The sequence below is a fragment of the Fistularia commersonii genome, chromosome 10 (assembly GCF_037954325.1).
Source record: "Fistularia commersonii isolate RoL2024-O1a breed Wild chromosome 10, RoL_Fcom_v1.0, whole genome shotgun sequence".
Lineage (NCBI taxonomy): Eukaryota > Metazoa > Chordata > Actinopteri > Syngnathiformes > Fistulariidae > Fistularia > Fistularia commersonii.
Window position 1 is genome coordinate 8,301,853 of NC_141293.1, and position 24,735 is coordinate 8,326,587.

The 24,735-nt window shown below is 40.5% G+C and overlaps 2 protein-coding genes, 1 long non-coding RNA gene and 1 pseudogene across 5 annotated transcripts; all 4 read left to right on the forward strand.

Annotated features, from left to right (window-relative positions):
• The first annotated feature begins 2,980 nt into the window (after positions 1–2,980).
• rpz5 (rapunzel 5) lies at positions 2,981–8,176 on the forward strand. Of its 2 annotated transcripts, XM_086153548.1 has the most exons (3): positions 2,981–3,164; positions 3,668–3,699; positions 4,849–8,170. In XM_086153548.1, the coding sequence occupies exons 1-3, from the start codon at positions 3,025–3,027 to the stop codon at positions 6,036–6,038; spliced, it is 1,362 nt and encodes a 453-aa protein (XP_086009674.1). In that variant the 5' UTR covers positions 2,981–3,024; the 3' UTR covers positions 6,039–8,170. The 2 variants fall into 2 exon arrangements, with proteins under 2 accessions (XP_086009674.1, XP_086009673.1); XM_086153547.1 differs by lacking the exon at positions 3,668–3,699 and having other exon boundaries at positions 3,060–3,197; positions 4,793–8,176.
• Positions 8,177–8,842: 666 nt separating this feature from the next.
• rpz4 (rapunzel 4) lies at positions 8,843–14,924 on the forward strand. Its single transcript, XM_086153546.1, has 3 exons — positions 8,843–8,877; positions 12,305–12,380; positions 12,482–14,924. The coding sequence occupies exon 3, from the start codon at positions 12,484–12,486 to the stop codon at positions 13,684–13,686; it is 1,203 nt and encodes a 400-aa protein (XP_086009672.1). The 5' UTR covers positions 8,843–8,877; positions 12,305–12,380; positions 12,482–12,483; the 3' UTR covers positions 13,687–14,924.
• A 973-nt stretch (positions 14,925–15,897) lies between these two features.
• Positions 15,898–19,845, forward strand: LOC147230267 (uncharacterized). Its single transcript, XR_015106745.1, has 3 exons — positions 15,898–18,417; positions 18,867–18,915; positions 19,015–19,845. It is a non-coding gene; the product is annotated as an uncharacterized LOC147230267 (long non-coding RNA).
• An 890-nt stretch (positions 19,846–20,735) lies between these two features.
• On the forward strand, positions 20,736–22,472 carry LOC147230268 (protein rapunzel-like; annotated as a pseudogene). The gene is made up of 2 exons (XR_015106684.1): positions 20,736–22,004; positions 22,378–22,472. The product of XR_015106684.1 is annotated as a protein rapunzel-like (transcript).
• The last annotated feature ends 2,263 nt before the right edge of the window (positions 22,473–24,735 follow it).

The following is a 24,735-nucleotide window of genomic DNA, read 5'->3' on the forward strand; positions in this document are numbered from 1 at the left end:
GTCGCTGATGTACACAGTTTCCATCTGATAATCTAATTCAAATGATAACTGTTTTCAGTCTGCACCTGGTCCTGCCATTTCAGTGTAAAAAGAAAGATGCAGGTTATCTCGGCTCAGCATTTTCTGTCCAAGGGCATATTTTGTGTTATAACCCCTGTGGCTCAATCCAACAATCCCACATCCTTTAGCCAAGGTAAGTACATCCTGTGTACCACCTCAACAAGGAACCGGTCAGCCCTGCCCATATTTGCCCATATTTATTTCCCATGGGAGTTGGTTAAATCCAGCAAGACAGGTTAGCAAATCCTCCCCCTCTAGTAAGCATCTACTTATGAAGCAATCTGTGAGGCTCTGATAATTCATTCCTCTTCTTCTTCTTCTTCTTCCTCTTCCTCTTCTTATTGTTGTTGTTGTTGTTAACATTATAATTATTGAACAATTTGACGTTACATATTTTCTTTTTTGTGGTCATTTATATGCAATGTTCACTCTGTCAATGTCACTTTTTTGTACTTATTTCCTGTTTTTTATAGTGTTTTGTTTTCTAACTGATATCATTCTTTCTAAAGGTCATTTTTAAGAATAACTGATCTAAAACATGGTATGTATGATTTGGGGCCAAATTTTAGCACCTGTTTGTATCATCCTTGATGACTAGTATTTCAGTCCAAGTATCAGTCTCCTCCCAATGGAAAATCACACTGATCTTCCCTTAGTCTGTGTTCAAGAGCTTCCTTCTCAAATGGACATTTTCAAGCACCGGTTCTTTCCATTAAAATGCTGCTGATTTTCAGGATGAGTCGAGTCGCTCGAAGGCTTTTCCTCTGAGCTCAAGAGACATCTTGTGGTCAGCAGGAAACATTAGATATCGGCCAAGGTCAGGAAGATAAAAGGCGGTCAACAACATCCTCAGACATGTCATTTATCATCGCCAGAAGCAGGCATAGATGCAGACAGCACCAGATATGTGACTGGATTTTGTTATTAGGTTCATTGTCATGAAAACAGTCTGAATGTTACCGTGAAGGACACGAGTAGAAGTAATAAATACATCGATTTTTCCTCACGTAATTTCAAAAAACCCCAAAACAAAACAAGTTACACAACACTTTTATGCATCCATACAGTTTTGTTTCTTATTGAACGTGTTATTACTAATAATACATTTTATGTTAGTAAAATGATAGAGAATCGAAACAAAAAAGACAAAAAATAGCTTTCACCCTTCTTTTCTGTTCTTTTGCATATTTGTTAGTGTATATCTGAAAAGTACATACATTTTCACATGAAAAGATCAAAATTCCTTCCTCTTTTACAAGATCAGAACTTAAAAAGTAGTTGTTTGCAACTGCAGGGCCAGAACTTTTTAATCAATCATTTCAGAGACCTGCAATGTGACAATCTACAAAAGAGTTCCAACTCTACGGAAAGATTTCAGTACAACATTTAACAAAAAAGCAAAGTCTCCTGGCTGGTCCTGGTTACCGGCATTCTGTGAGGGCTTAAAAGCCAGAGCTTTGAGTCTCCCTGGTTGCCAGGTTATTCTCAAACTTCCCTCTGTCTCCAAAGCCATCCCTCCCCATTCACTCCTTTCCCCTGTTGTAGTACGCCTGCCCGACCGGGCTTCCCTCGTCGGTGTACGCTAGAGCCTTTCGACTAGCTGTCCGTCCGTGACCGGGCTTCTCCCCTCGTCGGTGTACGCTCGCACCTCCCGCCTACCTCCGCTCCGTGTGCATCTGCTGGTTCACCTTGTCAAAGTAATCTTGCTCTTAAAACTCTTTTTTTGGTGCGAGTGTGAGATCTAAAAGTAAAACGACGCAGAAAAGAGACAGCTCTGACGTGCTCAAGCTGTAGCCTAGTTTGACTTCTATTTTTATTCCGAATGCTCCTTCTCTTGTTTTCTCGCTTTTAACGGGACAGTTGACATCAGACTCTGTGTCACAGGCTTTTTATAAAAGTGCAAAGACCGTGCGTGAGCTGTGACAGTCATAGCGTGCAACCTGAAAACACAGACGTTCTTTCATTGGGCGCCACTGTGTCAGACTAATTAAGATTCTGCTCTTCCTACAGGCCACATGCCTTCAGCATTTGCAACGCATGAACCAGTGAATTCGTTTCAGAGTTAAACGTTGGTCTCCGAGGGCTCATCATAAAACAGGCCTGATCAGCCAACCATTTGTTTGTTTGGAAAACTAAGTCGCTGTTAATCCTGACAGGCTGCCATTTGGAAGACAAGAACGAGCTTTCCGGCATGCTCAGTTTCACTGAAGTTCAGGGTGAAAGCGGTATAGTCACCATGGCAACCTTGTCTGAGCCACTACAAAAAGGGTTTTGTCTTGATGGGCAGCTCCAGTGGAACGTATTGCAACTGACCTCATTTTTATTCTCTTTCTATCTGTTCAGTTTCTCTGTGTGGATTCACCTCTCATGATATTTCTATTTTTAAAATAAGCCAAATAGTTCTACACACCTTAAATAGCAGTTTAATAGCAGTCTCTAATTTTAATTTGATTTTCCAACTGTTTTGGAAGCCAGTTATGTGCACAACCAAACTACTGCACAACCAAAATACCTATAATTTTAGTATAATAGGTTGTCTGGCTGAACCACTACATTTGCTGCAGTTGCAAACATTCTCTAGAGGGATGTTTAATGCAAAAACACATTCATTTTCCAGGATGTAGATGAAAAACTGTAATTTTTGCCAAGTGAGTAATATATTTGCCTGAGACAAAGAAACATCATGACAAACACCACAGCCATGTATGCTTATTTTTGACCAATTTTTGGCTATTTAACTTCCCTTGGTTGAGTCAGTCACCAAGACACAGGCTGTATGGAGGTAGACCCCACGCTCAACTCCTCCCCTATCTGACATAACAGTTTTCTCATCACACAAACGTTTATACACAATCTTCTGTTATTTTCCCAGGGACATTATCTCAGCATGGACAGTGTTTACAGGATGTTACCAGTGTTGTGCTACATCCATCTGAGTGGCTTTCTGTGGAATGTTAGAACAGGATGGAGGAGTTCCAAAGGGGGAGTGACGAGAAACAGACTGGAAGAGAGAGGCAGGGAGAGAGAGAGCGAGGTGGGGGAGGATATATGGCCATCCTAAGGAGGCTGGTGCTTACAGGCACAACTGGACTATTGGATAACTGGTCTGTAGCCAACTGGATATTTAACCAAAATAGGTGAGTTCTTTCAATTTAGCTCTGGCTATTTTCATCTGCATCATTTTTTAAACACCAAAAATGCAAATATGGTTGACCATCTATAAATCTCTGAAAGCAGAAGAGAGACAGAAGGAAAGAAAGAAAAACACCAGTCTTTCTTTAATCTGTTCTTTTCACCATTTCTGAAAGTGGTCGTCGTTTTTTCTCACATTCTCCAACATACACAATATAAAAGAAATGATATTAAAACACAGATGCTGTTCAAACACTGAATTTTCAGTGCTATTGATGAAAATGTGAGAAAGTTTTTTGCTTCATACTTGCTGGTATTTCTAAACACACCATCTGTTAATATAGAAATGATTTCTGTTAAACATAGTTGTTTTCTTAATGATAGTGCTTCACATGGACAGGGAGATTTTGTGCCCTTGGTGACAAAACATTTGTCGCCATTGCTACGTGACCCAGTACAGACAATCTGACTGGAGGCTGTGGTTTTGGTTACGACTTTATCTCTTGAGTCTCTGCGCCACTGATGCAAAAATATCATACTGAGAGGGAAAAAAACATTTGATAAAAAAGCTGCATTCCCCTCGCCTTTTTTTCTTGCACCAAATTATTTTACCCCAAAGGGAAACTTTTTTTGAAAATCATTTTTAAAAAGGGAAGATCTTTACTCAGTATTTCTTCACCGTCTCCTCTAGATTATGATATAATTCCATTACATTCTAACTTTGTTCATATTCATTCTTTTCATCAATCACATTGTCTAGCCATTACAGAATGGTAAAAATGTAGAGCACTCATGAATTAAATTCAATCTAATTGGTTCGTTGAGAGAAAAGGCTGTAAACTGACACCACTCATCTCATGTCTGCAGCAGTTAGCAGTGTTCTATGTTCTGTTGTTTCATATATGATCTGTTATTGGCTTCTGTTTCCTATCAAGCCTGAAAAAACAGAGTTATTATCCATTTGGTTAACATATTTAATTAAAGGCAGTAATAAGGGGGAGGTGTGATTGCATGGTTGAACAAGTGCGGTGTGGGGGTTTTCTTCAGCCAGACTTGGGTGTGCCTTTTTTCAGGGCTGGACTTCAGGGAATGAGTTAGGTCATCTCTCCTGTGTGTTACAAATAGGAGCTAAAACTGACTGAAAACCCCCCTTTCCACATGTTGTTAACATCTGTGGTTGCTTTGGGTCTTTGCTATTGTTAGAATAGTACCACAAACGTAGATAAGAACTCCTAAAGGTCTGGTTTTGTAATGTTGCGTAATACGCCATTTTATAATTCATGTGTAAACATACTGTGTTTGGTATTTGAGCTAAATTGCCATTCGTTGTGCGCCTCTCCGTGTGCTCTCTGTGCCTTTATTAGTATATGTCCCTGTCATTTGCTGACGCGCTGAGGGTGCGGCACAAAACTAAATGCCCACATGTGCAGACATGACCTGCCATTTGCATCCTTGTGAGGGTTTGTTGGAAAATGTCCTGGGAAAAATAATAACGCCCTGCCAGCTAAAGTTGTTGGCTAAACATTTTGTAAGTGACAAATCATGAAATCATGCTCATCAAGTGAACTTCACAAGGATTTCATGTTTCTTCTCCTTTCAGGCACCAACAAAGTTTTGGGCAGTGGAGGACACATTTCTTTCATTATTAAGCCATAGAAAAAATAATGATGAACAGTGTGGAAGAGTGGCTGGTCCACAACAAGGACAGGATTGAGAAAGGTGTGGAGGTTATGGGGCAAGCGGCTGAAGTGCTTGCCTCTACTGTGGGTCAGCTTCATCCTGTCCTCGAAGCTGTCTTCATGGCCTCAGCGGAGTTGCTCAGCAATCCAGAAAGCAAAGAGGCTCGCTATCTGAGTCAGCAGTTTGAAATGGTCAATCAGCAACTTGAAGATGTCCAAAACGAAATTGATCAAATTGCCCGGGAGCTGGAGAAGACATCGATGAACAAGCAGAACTTCGACAGAGAGGCACGAATACTCAGCCAGTACGAAAAATTCCAGGACTTTGTCAACGCCAAGCCCAAATTCAAGGAGAAAAAGATGGAGAAGTTTCTGTCTCATTATGAGAACACAAAAAGTGACCTGAGCTTGGATGCCCTCTACAATGCCGTAACCGGGGAAAATACCTCTGGTGACCCTATGCTTAAGACGGTTGTCATGACAGAGCAAAGGAGCAGAAGGGCAGTTGAAAATTTTTGCGCCCGGCTAAAGAAATTATTTATAATGGGCATTATTCCAGTCATGGGCTATGCTGCTCTGAAAGGGGGAGTTGGGGAAGAGTTGGTGAAGAAGTGGCAGGACCAAATGGAGGATGTAGAGCAGAGAATGAAGGCAGCTGTGGATGACTGTACTGAGAACTTTGCAGATCAAGCCAAGCTGGACATGGAGAACAAGCTTCAGGAAAGTCCTGATAATGTTGACCACGAGTTCACGAAATCCCTTCTTGATTTTCTCATTCAGAAATATGACTGGGTTAACTGGTCTATCAGGGCATTTGGCGACAAGGAACGCTTTTTCCTTTTCAACTGGCTGGCAGGAAAGAAGTACCGTGGAAGTGGTGGTGACAACTGGTTTGACATTTCGACCAAGAGCAAGATCATAGTGGTTGTCTCTTTCTGTGTGAACCCTCAGCCCATTAACAAGAGTCAGATCCAGGAGGAGATTGAGGGGGACAAGGTGAAAGGGAACATGATGGAAGTGGCTCTGTCCTTGCGCAAGAGCTTTCCCAATTGCCTGGTCCATGCTGTCAGCTGTTACAAGCAAGTGGTGGAGAGCAACAATTTCAATGCTGATTGTTATTACTATGGGAAACACAAGAAGGCCTACCTGTGTATTCACCCGGAGTAGCCTTGTAGAATCCTGCAGAAATGAGGTAGCTGCATTATAAAAAGCAGCTGCATTACAGTCTGTGGATTATAGTTATCCACAGACAAGTTAATGGATATTTTCATTTTAGCAAATAGTTGAAAAAGATTCCCAAATATAATTTGTGCCTGGATCTACCAGTGTTCTTACATGTGAATCATGCAACTTGAATTGTTTCCTTTTCTTTTTCGTCTTTAAATGAGAGCAATATATAACATAAAAGGCCCTCAATAATCAGAGTTAATATCGGTTATTTTTATTTCACATCAGTGCAATGCAACATAACTCTGCCTCTACTGCTTATTACTATGATCCTTTGCCTTGCTGCTACTGTGAACTAACACACATGCAGTATTTTATTTGCTGATCAATAGATACCATTATAGTTAGTTACAGGGTAATTCTGCTAGGCCATAGTATAGAATTACTTCGACAATCTAGCCAATGGTTTAATTGTTGAAATGTGCCAATTTCCTTTAGGTTAAGGGCCAATTTTACTGTCAAGTCTTGTGGGTAAATGACTTCCAAGGGATGATTAGCTTAGCTTAACTAGCAAAATGCTTGCAAACCTTGGTCCAGCTATATATTAGCGCTCACTACGTTAAAGAATACAGAAACCAACTACAGATAAGTCATTATTTATTAACACCCATGCAGAAAGACGTTTTTTTGGTCTAAAGAACAACCAAAAAAACAAAAGCAAAGGGAAGAGCAATTGGATTTTTTGTGTTTCAAGCTTCTTATTTCACATCTGAATTAAGATTTTACTATAGTTCAACATGTGACTCCTTAAAACCACACAATGCAAGGTTCGGAATCATCCAGTTGTTTCTATAAGCATTACAAAAGTTCTCCTCAGGGGGACGTGGGGTTACAGAAACATTTCTGCTTAATACATGATCTATGTCACAGTAGGACATGTGGAGGCCTAGATCACATGAGACCATATGTTTGGTAGAATTTAGAATTTTTTTTCCTGTTGTCTCTTGTCTCTCTTTGCATGGGTGCAGTGAATAATGAAGTTTGTTCCATTTACCATGCACTTATTCTGTGCACAAGTATCAAAATGATAGTTGTGTCATCATGCGGCTGATTTAGGAGATATAATATATAATAAGACTTGTCACATAATACTTAATGCATTATACGTAACCTTGCAGTAGAACAAAAATAAAAACATGTCAGTTAGAGAGTTGATTAATTATTTTACATTGGTGGACAGATAAGGAGAGATTTATTATGCTATGGTAGTATAGTAGGAAGAAAGATGGAAAGATGAACAAAGGCATTAAAATGCTGGACTGGAGTTTGTAAAGGCTCATATAACATCAACAATAACTTGCATGAAACAATTTAGGACATCCTTGCAGTCCAAAGACTAAGTGACATTACCGGAGAGTTAGTTCAGTTAGCAGATGCTCAATACCTCCAGAATAAGCATTTCTGGCCCGGTTGGTTAGATGATTTACAACTTTAGTATTCTGCTTCAAGAAAAAATGTACCAATCCATCTTATGCTGTATATCCAAAGAAGCAACATAGTATTCTTGATATTGACCACTCCTGCATATGAATGTGTGTATGTATATACATATATACTGCTCAAAAAAATAAAGGGAACACTTGAACAACACAATGTAACTCCAAGTCAATCACACTTCTGTGAAATCATAGTGTCCACTCAGGAAGCAACACAGATTCATTTTGACTTGTTTTAAGGACATTACATCAAAGTTGGATCAGCCTGGAGTTTGTTTTTACACTTTAATTTTGAGTGTGATTCCTAATCCAGACCTCCATGGGTTGATACAATTGATTTCCATCGATCATTTTTGTGTGATTTTGTTGTCAGCACATTCAACTGTGTAAAGAACAAAGTATTTCATAAGAATATTTCATTCATTTAGATCTAGGATGTGTTTTTTAAGTGTTCCCTTTATTTTCTTGAGCAGTATATATAAATATGTATAATTCTTGAAAAAAATCTATTAAAATATATGTGCTGCTTTGGGAGGCAATATGTTAAGCCTTTCTTCGAGTCTTCTTCTTGGGACACTTGTATGGATCTTACTTTTAATTGTAATAAACAGGGCGTGTGAACGTTTTCGCCCGAACAATGAAGTTGTGAGCCAAGTCTTTTGTTTACGTTCCTCGGGTCGCTCCGCGATGTAGGTTGGCGCTTCTTCCGTCTCATCACCGCTGACGAGCTGTGCTTTCCAGAGTTCCGGGTACGTTGTTGTTGTTGTTGTTGTTGTTGTTTTTCCTCTTTTTTATTTTGAAGAAAAAGAAAATAAATAGAAACTAAATAAATAAATAAATAGCAAGGGGAATATAATATTTATCGAACTTGGTGGTTCAAAAATGAATATCAGTCATAAAACTCTATTTTTTTATTTTTGGATTTTTCCATAAGTTGTAAGGATTTTTTATATAATTCAAAATCGTTTATAAAGAAATTGGGGGAACATTTTTGCATTCTGTTTATGTGTATGAAGAACTTGGCAAGGCCTAAAATAACGTTGACACAGAGTTCATCTCTTTTGTTGCTTAAAAGAAAACTAAATGTTATTTCATCCCTTGAGAAAGAAATTGGTGACGATGGAAATTTGTATTTAATCCCTTTTTGAGTTTTAGCCCAAAAGCCTTGTACTTTTTCGCATGAGAAAAATATATGGTATGTGGTTTCAATGTATTTCCGGGTACGCTGTTGTGTCGATCTTATTGGGTGTGTCCGTGAAACATGAGAGCCTCGCCACCAATAGAAAGCCCAGCCCCCCCCCCTCCTTCGAGACAGTTCGCAATTCTTCCGCAAACTTTAGAAGGTGAGTCCCTGTCTGCTGAAAACGCCTCATTTGATTAAAATACGTCGTATCGATCGGAAACCTGATAAATTAATCGATACATCGACTTCACTTTAACTTTTTGTTACGAAATCAGCGGGGGCTGTCCGCATACATTTGAAAGCCGCACTGTTAAGTGCGTAGTCATATTTTCACCAACATGGAAAGATCTGGAAGGCGATTAGTTTAACGTTAAAATTAAAAGTCATAGTTCTTTAAAAGCATGTCTTCTCTCTGTACGGGGCTTTCTGGGAGTTTCCTCGCTGTTGTAGGGGAACCGCATCCGGTGGAAACCTGTGTTTGTTTGTCTCTCCCCGTCATTCGTCTGTAAAATGATGCGTTTAAGGCCCTCGGAGGCTCACGGATCGATACTTGCTCCATTATGGTGACGCATTAACGGGTCGTTGGGCCTCCAGACTTCTGCCTGCGGGGCGGCTGGCAGCTCCCAGCCCGGCATATGAATGGACCATGAAGTGTTTTGTTCTGCTGTCTTTTTATTAAATTACTTTATCAACTTCACCGCTATCAAATCATATCGAACACTCTAAAGTAATATGACTTCTGCCCCCAGCGGTGTAAAACTGTATCTTTAAAATTGTTTATACAACTGATGGATATGATGGAAATGTTATTTCCTCAAGTAATGTGTCAAAGCACCTGTATTCTTCAGTATTTTCGTGCGATTCTCCTATCACCAAATGGTTTCTATTCTATTTTAGTGTGAAGGCTGATTTACAAAATATGCTACTAAGTATAACAGGACTGTATCACTATAAGTTTGCAAAGTGGCTGTGCCTTGATCGACTGCAACTGTAAACTGTATTCTTTTAAATATAATTTTTTTGTACACTGTAAAAATTCAAAAAATGCAAAACAATATGTGGTCTTTCAAATTTGGATTCTTTAAATATGCTCTCTGACCCCCAGCACATATCGGTGTCTCCCACTCAGTTAAACTGAGACATCGCACTCATGAAAATACTTTTAAATGACCAGACTGTGAGTAATAAATTGTATTTGTTGGCATTGCTTTATTGGCTCTTGATAGACTTCTCATTGTAGGAATTTATCACAAAAGTAACTACTTTTTAGGTGTTATTTTGTATATATGATATTGTATATATTATATATATTATTGTCTACATTATTATACATCATATGAAATTATATTAAATGATATGTATGTTTGTATACACACACACACACACATGCACGAGACCTTCCCATTTCGCCTTATGCTGGACTTACACCTAAAGACTTGGTACGAAAGATTTTGCTGAAACTTGAGTTAAATTATCAACTCCCACTGGCACATATCTTAAGACTATTTTTTTGGAATCCTAAGTCTTAGTGTAGTCTTAGCATTGTCTTACTGTAGTGAGACAATGTTTTCACTAGGTATTTGCAGAGCCTCTGCTATTTCAGGCCGATAATCAGAAGAAGGGAAACTTTATTTGTACCTAAGGGGGAATTGGAGGGTGCAAGAGGTAGCATAGCATCTTAGAGCAGATGAACATCTATAAATAGATAAAATTAGGCGAAGGGAAAATAAAGTTAGTAAAATAATTTTTTTCCTAGAATTGTGGGCAATAGAATATTTGTGACTGTCCAAGCATTGGTGGGTTTTTAAGCATTTTCTTTTTTTTTTTTCTTTTTCTGTGACAAAGAATCCAACCTGGGCTAGATCTTTCAATATCAACAAATAGAATATTCCCTTAATCGTTCCACAGTAGGGTAATTTCAGGATGAAGTGATTCAAAATTTCATTCAGGTTTAGTGTTCTGTGCTGTTGTTCAAAAAGATATGTTTAATTGTCATACTCTGTTATCAATTACATCATATCAGCATCAGTATTATAACATGTTTTATTGTGCCAACTCAGATATATTCTTTTTCAGACTGCAAAGAATGCCAAGCACAGATTTCCTACTTATTTCCATGACGGAAAATGTACCTTTTTCATTCTTCCTGGTGCATTATCCAAGCTGCAGACACCTTTAGTGCTGAAGATGTGATTTTCAGTGACCACTTTATTGCCTTATTTGTCTGTGTTGTTGCTTTGTTTGCACTTAGGCTGCAGTTGCAAGCCCCTGGACCCCTGAAAACAAGACAGGGCATCAAGGGGAGAGAAGAATTATAGTTTTAACATGGTCAAGTCAAATAAGATCCAACCACTGCAGCTTTTAACTCGTAGAAATTCCTACCGTATTTGTATTTGTTCAAGGCCGACAAGGAAACTTTACAAATGCTAATTTTGCCCTTGGGTTGGAGTGCTTTTGAAGCATTTTGGTGAAACTGGTGACTTAAAGGATCACAATCAAAAGCTTTTTTTCAGGAAGCAATATTTAACCAGTAACAGTTGAATGTCAGTTTGGGTTAAATTAAGCTACTCTTGACTAGTTATCATCAGTGATCACCAAAGCTGGGGAGCTGCCAAGTGAAAATCTGTGAACAGCCCTTTTTACATCCATCATAAGTTGTGGATAGCCTCAACCTGTACCTAAGAGAAAGACTCACAAATAAAAGCCCTTATTATTGTGGTATTTTTTCACTCAAACTTCTTGAAGACTGCATATTCCCTTATTTGTTTGACATTTATTAAATCTTACCAACTTATAATTAAGGTATATTAAATAAGATCTGTATGTCTCGTTGAGCTCAATTCTCAATGGCAATTGTGTGCCTGTGTGTGTGTATGTGTGTGTGTGTGTGTGTGTTAACATGTATATAGCCTTTACATGTATATAGCCAAAGTGTCCCCCCTCGTCTCAATGCAATCTTCTGTAGCCACCTCGCCAGATAAATCCCCTCGAGACCGAACTCAGCAGAGACAAGTGAGCTGACAGATTATTTTCCGCTGTTTTGTTGCTATGGTAACGTGCAGGCTCTTCTTGTAAAATGCACCCTTGTCCAGCAGGTTTAACCAACTCCAGTTAATCTCTTTCCACGGGTGTCTCCTCAATATTGACTATTTCCACAACGTTACCTAAAAATAACTGATGGTTTTAAAACCATAAGCAGCTTTCCGAGGTCCGTGTGAGCACTTAAAGTTGAGACATTATAGAAAAAAAACACAATTAATTAGAACTGGTATTCATGTTAAAATTCAGCAGATGAGCAGCCTTTTATTTATGAGGGGAACAAAAGAAGGGTTCAGTTTGCCCTAACACACTTTTTAATCTACCCTATAAGTGTCACTTCATTGAAACACTTTAAAGGTTATATTGAAAACAACTGCTTTCTTGTTGACTTGAAATTCTGACAACAAATGACCGAACATCTCATTTGAGTCAGACACAAAAACGTACATCACATAATCAGTTAAAGCTAATTTCAATTGAGCTGCTGACCAATCAATGTGGTCAGCAGCCGTGAAACTCACCGGGCATGTCTCTGCTTTCCTCATCAGTTTTTGTGGTGTTGTGAAGAGAAGAGAGAGAGCGCAGGGCACAGTGAAACAACTCTGGAACACAGCTGTGAGTAAAGTAAGTAAACACATGATATTATTTTGTTGTTAAAAAAATGTAAATTCATTCTGATCGTACAAACTGTTTGACTGTTTTTTTTATCTTTTTTTTGCTATTAGGAATGACAACAGCAACAATGCTAAACCCCCTAAAAACCAAGGTGGCAGAGGCAAAGCCTACTGTTGAGAATGTTATGGAAATTTTTGAAAAAGGAGCGGAAGCAGTGGCTATTATTGCTGCAGACATTTCCCCCATTTTCTCCATTGCTGCTCCGATTCTCCAGTTGGTTATGGATGGTGTGGAGGATGCAGAGGTGACATACATGAAGACTCAATTCCAGAAGGTCCGTGACCGGTTGGAGGTGATCTCAGAGGAAGTAGAACGCATCAATCTCAAAATTCAGAAAAGTACAATTGATATAGCTTTTTTTTCTGTGGAGGAAAACATCACCAACCAGTTCAGGAAATACATGGAAGTCCTCAGTGCCTCAAAAAACAACCTGGAGTTCAAGAAGAAAAATTTCAGTGGACATTTTAAGGCGACTGGCGGCGACAAAAACCTGCACACTCTTTACGATGGCGTGATGGGGAACGGCGCGTTTGGCAAGTCTCTGCTGGAGACCGTCATGATTTATGAGGAGAAAAGTCTGCGACCAATGGTGGAGTTCTGCGCAAGGCTGAAGAATCTGTTCTGCATCGGGCTCATCACATTGTTGGGTTACACTGCTTTGACAGATGCCAATGAAGAGAACCTCCTGACACTCTGGCGCAAAAATATGATGGATGTCCAAACCAAGATTGTGGCTGTGCTTGACGACTGCAAAAACAGCTTCCTCGAGTTGGCCGAGAAGGACTGCATGAGACTTGTGAGAGATCAGTCGGGCCTTACCAACCAGCAGCTGGCTGACGCAATCATTGAGAAGCTGAAGAAGAAGTTCTACTGGGTGAGCTGGTCTGTGCGTGTTTTCAGCTCCCCCACTTCTTATTTACCATTCGTAAAGGACCAGTACCACAGTCCGACAGGGAAGAGTCGCTTCACCGTCCCCTCTTCATCCAATGAGAAGCTTAACGTTGTAGTGTCCTACAGCGCCTCGGCTGAGCCTGTGAATAAAGATGCCATCAAGCTGAAAATCAAAGCATTGGAAGGTGGAAAGGTTTGGAAGGTGGAAAAAGTAGCAGAGATGCTCTTTGAGGAGTTGCAACGGGCCTGTGTGGTTCACACGGTCAAAAGCCTCAATGACCTTGCTTGTTGCTGGAGTTTCAGCGATGACTGCCACTACTGGGAGGAGCATAAAAAATTCTACATTTGTATTCACTCTGTTTGATGACATTGAGCAGCAGATATACAGGCAGCAGAGCTTTTGCTGAGTTCCGAACAAATATATAAAAAGCCAGTCATTTAATCAATGTATTTCAACAGCAGTATGAAAACATATATTTAGTGATTTAAAAAATGAGATACACCAATCAATTAGGAAGAAAGGAGAGGGTTGTTTTTAACTGATTATCATAAGGATAATATCAGTATAATTCTTAACAATCATTCAGATTTGGGTCGGAAGGAAAAAGAAACTCAATAACTGTAACTATTCATCCATCCATTGTCTGCCGCTTGTCCTGGGGATGCTGGAGCCTGTCCCAGCTGTCATCGAGCTAGAGGCTGGGTCGCCAGTCACTTGCAGGGCCACATATACAGACAGACAACCATTCACTCACTCGTTTGGGGGAATTTTCCCATTTTGTTTTCTAATTAACTTGCTGCATGTTTTAGGCTGTGGAAGGGAACCAGAGAAAACCCACACAGACACAGGGAAGCATGCAAACATGCAAACTCCACGCAGAAAGGTCCCCTTGTTGCAATCGAACCAAGATACTTCGTGCTGTGATGCCAAAGCCCTAACCACTGTGCCACTGTGCCGCATAACTAACTAGTCCAGAGAAAAATGTAAATATATTCATTGCATTGCTGGATACAAGCGTTTTACAACTTTATGTCTACACTCTGCCACTAACCAGCAATGCCAGGCAGCAGGGCAGCAGAGGCAGAAAAGGTAGCTGCTGCCCTGCTGCCTGGCATTGCTAATCCAGTCACATCTGCACTGTTGTGCAACACCTTCTGAAATAATCTGCTGAAAGAAACTGAACTGCTTTCACGGTTCTTTTTACAATTATACTAATATTATGGGTGTTCAAGGGTTTTGACTCTTGTTTATTCAGAGGTTTTTAATGAATCTGTCAATATTTGGGGGGGTTTCTCTGGTGTGAAAGAAAAAATGTAAACATTTGTATTTTACAGACAACTGCAGCAGTGACACTAAAAATCAATCCGCTGTTTGTACTTTTTTTTGTCCTGTTTTATGTTCAATGCTAAACCACTACAATCTAGGTTGTCTTTTAATTTCATTATCTAAGTTTAACAAATTTTGTTCATGCGCATTGCTGACTTTTTGTTTATCGTTTGAAAATGCATTTATTGCAGCCTTTATATTTTACTCCCGTAAAGATGTCAAAGCAATGAATGTAATAATTCTTCAAAATAAACTCAGGCATATTAATCACAAAAGGAAGTTTGTGTGCATGTATGTGTTGTACTTTTTTAGCCATAAACAGTTTGTCCGTCATAACTGGATGTTATTGGACCACTTCACTGATTGTCATTGTAGTAATAATCTTGTTATGTCTTCTTCTGTTTTTTCTCCTTTCAGCTTTTCCCTTCAGGGGTCACCATGGCAAATCAACCCTCTCTGTCTAACCCTATTTTCTGTATCCTCTCACACCAACTCCCTTCATATCCTCTCTCACTACGTCCATAAATCTTCTCCTTGGTCTTCCTCGAGATCTGATGCCTGGCAGCTCCAATTCCAGCATCCGTCCAATATATTCACCATCTGTACATGACCGAACCATCTCAGTCTGTGTCTCTGGCCCTCTTTCCAAAACATCTAATGGGCTGTTCCTCTGATAGACTCATTCCTGATTCTATCCTTCCTGGTAAGCCCCAAAGAGAACCATAGCATCTCAATTTCTGCGACCTCTAGCTCTGCTTCCTGTCGTTTCATCATTGTAACTGTTTCTAGGCCACACAGCATCGCTGGTGTCACCACTGCCTTGTACACATTTCCTTTCATTCTGGCTGATAGTCTTCTATCGCATAGTACCCCTGACACTTTTCTCCACCCATTCCAACCTGCTTGAACCCGTCTCTTCACCTCTTCTCCACACTCTCCGCTGCACTGGACTGTTTACCCCAAGTACGTGAAATCCTCCACCTTCTTGATCTCCCCTGTAGCCGTTCCACCCGGGTTCCTCTTATTCTCACACATATACTGTGTCTTGCTGCGACCTTCTTTCCTCTCCTTTCCAGAGCATACCTCCACCTCTCTAGATTTTCCTCAACCTGTCCTCTGCTCTCACTACAGATCACAATGTCATCATCATGCAAACATCATGGTCTATGGAGATTCCAGTCTAACCTCATCTGTCAGCCTGTCCATCACCTCAGCAAAAGAGAAGGGACTCAGAGCTGATCCCTGATGGAGTCCCACCTCCACCTTGGACTTCTCTGTTATCCCTACAGCACACAGCACCACTGTCTCACACTGAGCATACATGTCCTGCACCAGTCTAACATACTTCTCTGCCACTCCAGACTTCGTCATACAATACCAGAGTTCCTTTCTTGGCTCCCAGTCATATGCTCTTTTTCTAGGTCTACAAAAACACAATGCAGCTCCCTCTGGCCTTTTCTGTACTTCTCTACTAGCATTCTCAAAGCAAACACTGCATCTGCAGTACTCTTTCTAGGCATGAAGCCATACTGCTGTTCACAAATGCTGACTTCTGCTCTCAGTCTAGTTTCCACTACTGTTTCCCATAACTTCATTGTATGGCTCATCATTTTTCTCTCTATAGTTGCCGCAACTCTGCACATCCCCCTTATTCTTAAAAATGGGCACCATCACACTTCATCTCCGTTCTTCAGGCATCTTCTTAATTCTCTAAGATCCTGTTGAATAATCTAGTCAGAAACTCTACCGCTGCCTCTCCTAGACCCTTCCACACTTCCACCGGTATATCATCAGGACAATCACCCTTTCCACTCTTCATCCTCTTCAATGCCTTCCTCACTTCACTTTTACTAATCACTGCTACTTTGTGGTCTACAATAATCACCTCTTCTACCCTTGCCTCTCTTTCATTTTCCACATTCATCAGCTCTTCAAAGTACTCTTTCCATCTTCCCATCACTCTTCTAGCATCTGTCAATGCATTTCCCTCTCTATCCTTAAACACCTGGACCTGTTGTACATCCTTTCCATCTTTATCTGTCTGTTTTGCCAACTGTTATAGATCATTCTCTCCCTCCTTACTGTCCAACCAAGCATGCAAATCATTGTACGCCCTTCATTTTGCCTTTGCTACCTCTATCTTTACCTTTTGCTGTATCTCCCTGTACTCCTGTCTGTTCTCTTCAGTCCCCTCAGTGTCCCACTTCTTCTTTGCTCACCACTTTCTCTGTATATACTCCTGCACTTTCACAGTCCACCTTCATGTCTCCTTATCTACTTTCCTTCCAGATGATACACCAAGTATTCTCCCTACCTGTCTCCCTGATAACATCAGTCGTAGTTGTCCAATTCTCTGGAAGCTCTCCCTGACCACCCAGAGTTTTTCTCAGCTCCTCCCTGAAAATCATACAACAGTTCTCCCTTTTCAGTTTCCACCACGTTGTCCTCTGCTCTGCTTTTGACCTTCCTTGATCTTCCTTGTCACCAGAGTCATCCTACAAACCACCATCCTATGCTGTCTGGCTACGGTCTCACCTAAAAGCACTTTGCAATCACTGATCTTCAGAGTACCTCGACTATACAAGATTTAGTTTACCTGCATGCTCCTACCTCCCCTCTTATAAGTTCCCCTATGTTCCTTTCTTTTCTGGAAAATGTGTTCACTACAACCATTTCCATCCTTTTTGCAAAGTCTACCACCATCTGTCCCTCTGCGTTCCTATCCTGTATACCAAATTTACCCATCACTTCTTCATCCCCTCTATTGCTTGCACCAACATGCCCATTGAAGTTTGCACCAATTACCTCTCTCTCATCTCTGGTGATATTCTGCATCACGTCATCTAACTCATTCCAGAACTTCTTCTTCTCCTCAAACTCACATCCCACCTGCAGGGCATAGCCACTAGCAACATCGACCATCACACCTTCAATTTCCAGTTTCACACTCATAAGTCTATCTGACATTCTTTTCACCTCCAGAACGTTCCTAAAAAACTCCTCCTTCAAGATTACTCCTACTCCATTTCTCTTCCTGTCAGTACCATGATAGTACAACTTATCCTAGGCTTCTAGCCTTACTACCTTTCCACCTGGTCTCCTGGACACACAGTACATCCACCTTCCTTCTCTGCATCATGTTGACCAACTCTCTACCTTTTCCTGTCATAGTGTTAGAGTAAGGTCAGATGATCACGTACATGTATTCATGTATGGTGTGCAGGAATGTACGTGACTGATGAATAAAGTCTGATTCTTGTTCCTCATAATATGTTGTTGCAGGAACAAAGGAGAACTTGCCCTTTTAAACTTTTCTACAGGGAACATTATGAAAAACAAGACCATAAAAGGAATTAACAAGTTGTTGCTATAATCTGATGTCTGCTTGTATCCGCCCTGTCATGTAAATCAAATTGCTGACACCTGAAACGGGATCTAATACAAGGCTCTCGCTATCAAAGGGAGGAAGAGTTGTTGGGGCGTTGCTAAGTCGACGTGCCAGACTTCTCTCCTTGCGAGAGGAACAGAATATACTTGCCTCCTGTGGTCCTGTATTATTAATGTTGAACTAAGGGAAAACCCAACATTATTTTGGTCCTTCGAGCCGGATGCCAAGATACCTGATGACTCCGATGGAGGACATCAATCATGAAGACCTTGGCCAAGGCAATTCTCGATTAGAAAGAGAATTATGAGACTCTTTCCGGGACTGATGCGAGTCCTTCCGCCGGAGTCTGACGGTTGAAGGCAGTTCGAGGGACAGCAGGGGTGAGTAGAACTCTGGTTCGTAAATAAGAGTGAAAATTATTATGAGAGATAACAATACGGTGAAGGATTCTAGACCCTGTTGACCGATAAGAAAAAGGTGGAGTAGTAAACAGTGAGTTTTGGGAGGATGTTGGGAAGAAAACATTGGTCCTAAAATTATTTTAATCGCTGTACCACAAAGTATCTGTGTATACAAAATAGTGATTTTGTAGGACACCGATAGAAACTATTCCAAGATGGGAATAGGAAAGAATAAGAGTAAATCAAGTCCAAAAGACGGACTGGCTAACAATGACTGGAAGTTAGTGGATTGGCAAAAACCCGAACATGTGACATGCATTGTAGTATCAATCTTGGTATGTAATCAATTATTTAAGTAAAATAAATTAGTACATTCACATCTAGTAGGAAAAGTGCTCATTTTATATACTGTTATATTTTTTTTACAGAATGTTGTGCTTTTTTGGCCTTCAGAAATACTTGCAAAAGCGATTTAATGTAAGTAATGGATGCGGAGAAACTTTCATATCCATTGAGTAGTTTATTATTATATCATGATGATTCATTCATTATCTCTCCTGCCTAACCTGCCCTCAGGATAATGGGGCCGATAATGAAGCCTATCCTCGCCAACACTGGCAAGAGGCGAGGTATACCCTGGCTCGATCAGCAGTCAAGTACATATAGAGACATACAACCATTTGCTCTCTCATACACACATCTGGGGAATTTAGGGTCTCCAATGGACCATCTGTTGGAGGAAATCAAAGAACCTTGGAGGAAACCCAAGCAGACAAGGGGAGAAAATGCAAGCTCCACACAGAAAGGCCCTCATGGGGAATCAACTCAGGCACCTTCTTGCTGTGAGGCTAAACTGCTAACCACTGCACCACCGTGCTGCCTGATTTGTACAACAGGACATTAGACATATAATTTTATCAGAAATCATTTTGTCGGTGAAAAGTACATCACGTAGACTGATCCAGTGGAGCAGAAAGTAAGGTATTATATCCAAAATGTGATGCAGTACAATTCAGAAGTGGTATTGGATAGAGTTTTGAGCTCCCAAGACCTGAAAATCACACAATTTTGCCACAGAAAGGCATTTAAAATGCAATGTTAGTTTGTGTATATTAAAAATGCCCCATAAACTTTAAAATACATTTAACCAGTCATAAACAGCTTCAATTTTACTTATCAACTACCTTGGAAATAGGGTGTGAAGAAAATGCAATGTGACGGTTTGTAACTTTGGAAACACCCATTGTACTATATAATTATGTGGTTGTAGCTTTTCTATATTTGAGCATGTCAAGGCTCAGGTCTAGAGTGTAACGTGCCTGTTGCAAGTGCAGGGAAATAAAACCTTTTCAGTAGCTTTTAGTGAAAAATAGGGCACCAGTCTATTACCATGTACACCGTGTAAATAAGTCGTCCTGAATAAAATGTATTATTATTATTATGATTGTTTTATTGATGTTATTGTTTTTTTCTTCCCCACTCTCGGCTGTGATACGTTGGAGAACTGACATCGTACTCGCTTCGGCGCTGGTAAAAAGGCAAAATACAAATTAGATAAAACAATACTCCTACACTGGAGACCCTCCAGAATAATTGAGTGTAGGGTGATAGGATGTCAGACCATACAAAAATACATGGAGTCAAATCTCCTATGGGGGTTTACCATTGTAACATGAGATATGTAAGACAGTCATTAAGCAAAAATTGCACCCTTGTCCAGCAGGTTTAACCAACTCCAAAAAATCTCTTTCCACGCTTGTTTCCTCAATATTGACTATTTCCACAATGTTGCCTAAAAACAAATGATTGTTTTAAAATGATGAGCAGCTTCCTGAGGCCTGTGTGAGCACCTAAAGTTGAGACATTATAGGGAAAAATATCATTAATTAGAATTGGTATTCATGTAATTGGAAGGGAAACATTTAGATGAGCAGCCTTTAATTTATGACGAAACTTGGAAGGGAACAGAAGAAATGGTTCAATTTTTCCTTGACGCACTTTTTAATCTACCCTGTAAGGGTCACTTCATGAAAAATATTTTAAACATTATCTTGAAAACAACTGCTTTTATTGTTGACTTGACATTCCAACAACTCGGACACAAAATAGTACAACACATAAACAGTTAAAGCTAATTTCTATTGAGCTGCTGACTCATCAATGTGATCTGCAGCCGTGAAGCTTGCTGGATATGTCTTTGCTGTCCTTATCAGTTTTTGTGGTGTTGTAAAGAGAAGAGAGAGCGCAGGGAACACTGACACATCTCTGGAACACAGCTGTGAGTGAAGTAAGTTAACACATGATGTTATTTTGTTCTTAAAAAAATGTAAATTAATTCTGATCATAGATGCTATTTGACTGTGTGTTGTTTTTTTTATCTTTTTTTTCTTGTTGTTGTTGTTAGGAATTTCAACAGCAACAATGCCAAACCCCCTAAAAACCCTGCTGGCAAAGGCAAAGCCTACTGTTGAGGATGCTATGGAAATGTTTGAAAAAGGAGCGGAAGCAGTGGCTATTATTGCTGCAGACATTTCCCCCATTTTCTCCGTTGCTGCTCCGATTGTCCGGTTGGTTATGGATGGTGTGGAGGATGCAGAGGTGACATACATGAAGACTCAATTCCAGAAGGTGCGTGATCGGATGGATGGGTTCTCAGAGGAAGTAAAACGCATCAATCTCAAAATTCAGAAAAGTACAATTGATATAGCTTTTTTTCTGAGGAGGAAAACATCACCAACCAGTTCAGGAAGTACATGGAAGTCCTCAGTGCCTCAAAAAACAACCTGGAGTTCAAGAAGAAAAATTTCAGTGGACATTTTAACGCAACTGGCGGTGACAAAAACCTGCACACTCTTTACGATGGCGTGATGGGGAACGGCGCGTTTGGCAAGTCTCTGCTGGAGACCGTCATGATTTATGAGGAGAAAAGTCTGCAACCAATGGTGGAGTTCTGCGCAAGGCTGAAGAATCTGTTCTGCATCGGGCTCATCACATTGTTGGGTTACACTGCTTTGACAGATGCCAATGAAGAGAACCTCCTGACACTCTGGCGCAAAAATATGATGGATGTCCAAACCAAGATTGTGGCTGTGCTTGACGACTGCAAAAAGAGCTTCCTCGAGTTGGCCGAGAAGGACTGCATGAGACTTGTGAGAGATCAGATATACAGGCGGCAGAGCTTTTGCTGAGTTCCGAACAAATATATAAAAAGCCAGTCATTTAATCAATGTATTTCATCAGCAGTATAAAAACATATATTTAGTGATTTAAAAAATGAAATACACCAATCAATTAGGAAGAAAGGAGAGGGTTGTTTTTAACTGATTATCATAAGGATAATATCAGTATAATTCTTAACAATCAAGCCTTGACCCTGTCCGAGGTCCTGCCTTCACCCTGCCTGGGGCCCGTCCTCGTGAGACGCAGCCTTGTGCGACTCTGTCTCGGGGCCAGGGAATTGCCAGCGACACCCTACCTGCCTGTCTACCTAAGTAAAGCGCTTCAACCCTGATTCCTGCCTCGAAGGTGTGGTTCCCTGCCCGAGTCGGCCCCCGCGCCCTGTGACAGTTTGTACTTTTTTTGTCCTGTTTTATGTTCGATGCTAAACCACTACAATCTTGGTTGTCTTTTAATTTCATCATCTAAGTTTAACAAATTTTGTTCATGCGCATTGCTGACTTTTTGTTTATCGTTTGAAAATGCCTTTATTGCAGCCTTTATATTTTACTCCCGTTAAGATGTCAAAGCAATAAATGTAATAATTCTTCAAAATACAATCAGTCATATCAATCACAAAAGGAAGTTTGTGTGCATGTATGTGTTGTAGTTTTTTAACCAAAAACAGTTTGTCCGTCATAATTGGATGTTATTGGATCACTTCACTGATCGTCATTGTAGTAATAATCTTGTTATGTCTTCTTCTGTTTCTTCTCCTTTCAGCTTTTCCCTTCAAGGGTCACCATGGCAAATCAACCCTCTCTGTCTAACCCTTTTTTCTGTATCCTCTCACACCAACTCCCTTCATATCCTCTCTCACTACGTCCATAAATCTTCTCCTTGGTCTTCCTCGAGATCTGATGCCTGGCAGCTCCAATTCCAGCATCCGTCCAATATATTCGCCATCGCTACATGACCGAACCATCTCAGTCTATGTCTCTGGCCCTCTTTCCAAAACATCTAATGGGCTGTTCCTCTGAGACTCTTTCCTGATTCCATCCTTCCCGGTAAGTCCCAAAGAGAACCATAGCATCTTAATTTCTGCGACCTCTAGCTCTGCTTTCTGTCTTTTCATCATTGTAACTGTTTCTAGGCCATACAGCATCGCTGGTGTCACCACTGCCTTGTGCACATTTCCTTTCATTCTGGCTGATAGTCTTCTATCGCATAGTACCCCTGACACTTTTCTCCACCCATTCCAACCTGCTTGACCCCGTCTCTTCACCTCTTCTCCACACTCTCCGCTGCACTGGACTGTTTACCCCAAGTATGTGAAATCCTCCACCTTCTTGATCTCCCCTGTAGCCTCACCGTTCCACCCGGGTTCCTCTTATTCTCACACATATACTCTGTCTTGCTGCGACCTCCTTTCCAGAGCATACCTCCACCTCTCTAGATTTTCCTCAACCTGTCCTCTGCTCTCACTACAGATCACAATGTCATCATCATGCAAACATCATGGTCTATGAAGATTCCTGTCTAACCTCATCTGTCAGCCTGTCCATCATCACTGCAAAGGAGAATGGGCTCAGAGCTGATGGAGTCCCACCTCCACCTTGAATTTCTCTGACCCCTACAGCACACTGCACCACTGTCTCACACCAAGCATACATGTCCTGCACTAATCTGACATACTTCTCTGCCACTCCAGTCTTTGTCACACTTTACGAGAGTTCCACTCTTGGCACCCTATCATTTGCTTTTCTCTAGGTCTACAAAAACACAATGCAGCTCCCTCTGGCCTTTTCTGTTCTTCTCTATTAGCATTCTCAAAGCTATCTTCTTTCCTTCCAGATGATACCCCAAGTACTCTCCCCACCTGTCTCCCTGATAACATTAGCTGTAGTTGTCCAGTCATCTGGAAGCTTTCCCTGACCACCCAGAATTTTTCTCAACTCCTCCCTGATAACCATACAACGCTCCTCCCTTTCCAGCTTCCACCACTTTGTCCTCTGCTCTGCTTTTGTCCTTCCTTGATCTTCCTTGTCACCAGAGTCATCCAACAAACCACCATCTTATGCTGTCTGGCTACACTCTCACCTACAACTACTTTGCAGTCACTGATCTCTCTTAGGTTACTTCTTCGATACAAGATGTAGTCTACCTGAGTGTTCCTACCTCCCCTCTTATAAGTTAGCCTGTGTTCCTTTTATTGCTGGAAAATGTGTTCACTACAGCCATGTATATACAGCCAATTATGTGGTTGTAGCTTTTCCGTATTTGGAAATGTTACGTCCCAGGTCTAGTGTGTAATGTGCCTGTCGCAAGTGCGGGGAAATAAGACCTTTTCAGTACCTTTTAGTGAAAAGCGGGGCACCAGTCTATTGCCATGTACTGTGTGTAAATAAGGCGCCCTGAATAAAATGTATTATTATTATTATAATTGTCCTTATTGATGTTATTGTCTTTTTGTTCTCCACTCTCGGCTGTGATATGTTGGAAGACTGACATCATACTCGCTAGGCACTGTTAAAAAGGCAAAATATAAATTAGATAAAACAATATTCCTACACTGGAGACCTTCCAGAATAATTGAGTGTAGAGTGACAGGATGTCAGACCATACAGAAATACATGGAGTCCAATCTCTTATAGGGGTTTACCATTGTAACATGAAATATGTAAGACACTCATTAATCATGTTTTCCAACCACTCAACATGTAACAGAGATCTGCATGTTTGTGGGGGAAAAGTTAAAGATGGGCTTCAAAGTTTGCCCTGTTCTTAAAACCATGTCTCTCTCAAGATTTCAAAATTCCAGATGTGTCAGTATCTGATGTGAAACTGTTTCATCAGCAGGTTTGAGGGGGGAAAAATCTTGCAGAAAAATTAAATACTTCAATAGATATAAAGGCATCAACACTCACACACGTTTTTAAAACTATTTTGTACCCTTTTTTTTTGGTACTGTATGCATGTATCTTTTCATCTGTTTTTCTGTCTGTGACTGTTCCAGGTGAGAGGGGCTTGATGCCATCTTGTATCTGGTCCATTAATACTGTTGGGATGTGATCTCAGAACAAGTCTCCCCCCCCAACACACACTTACACACACACACACACACAGTTCATGTGTACGCGT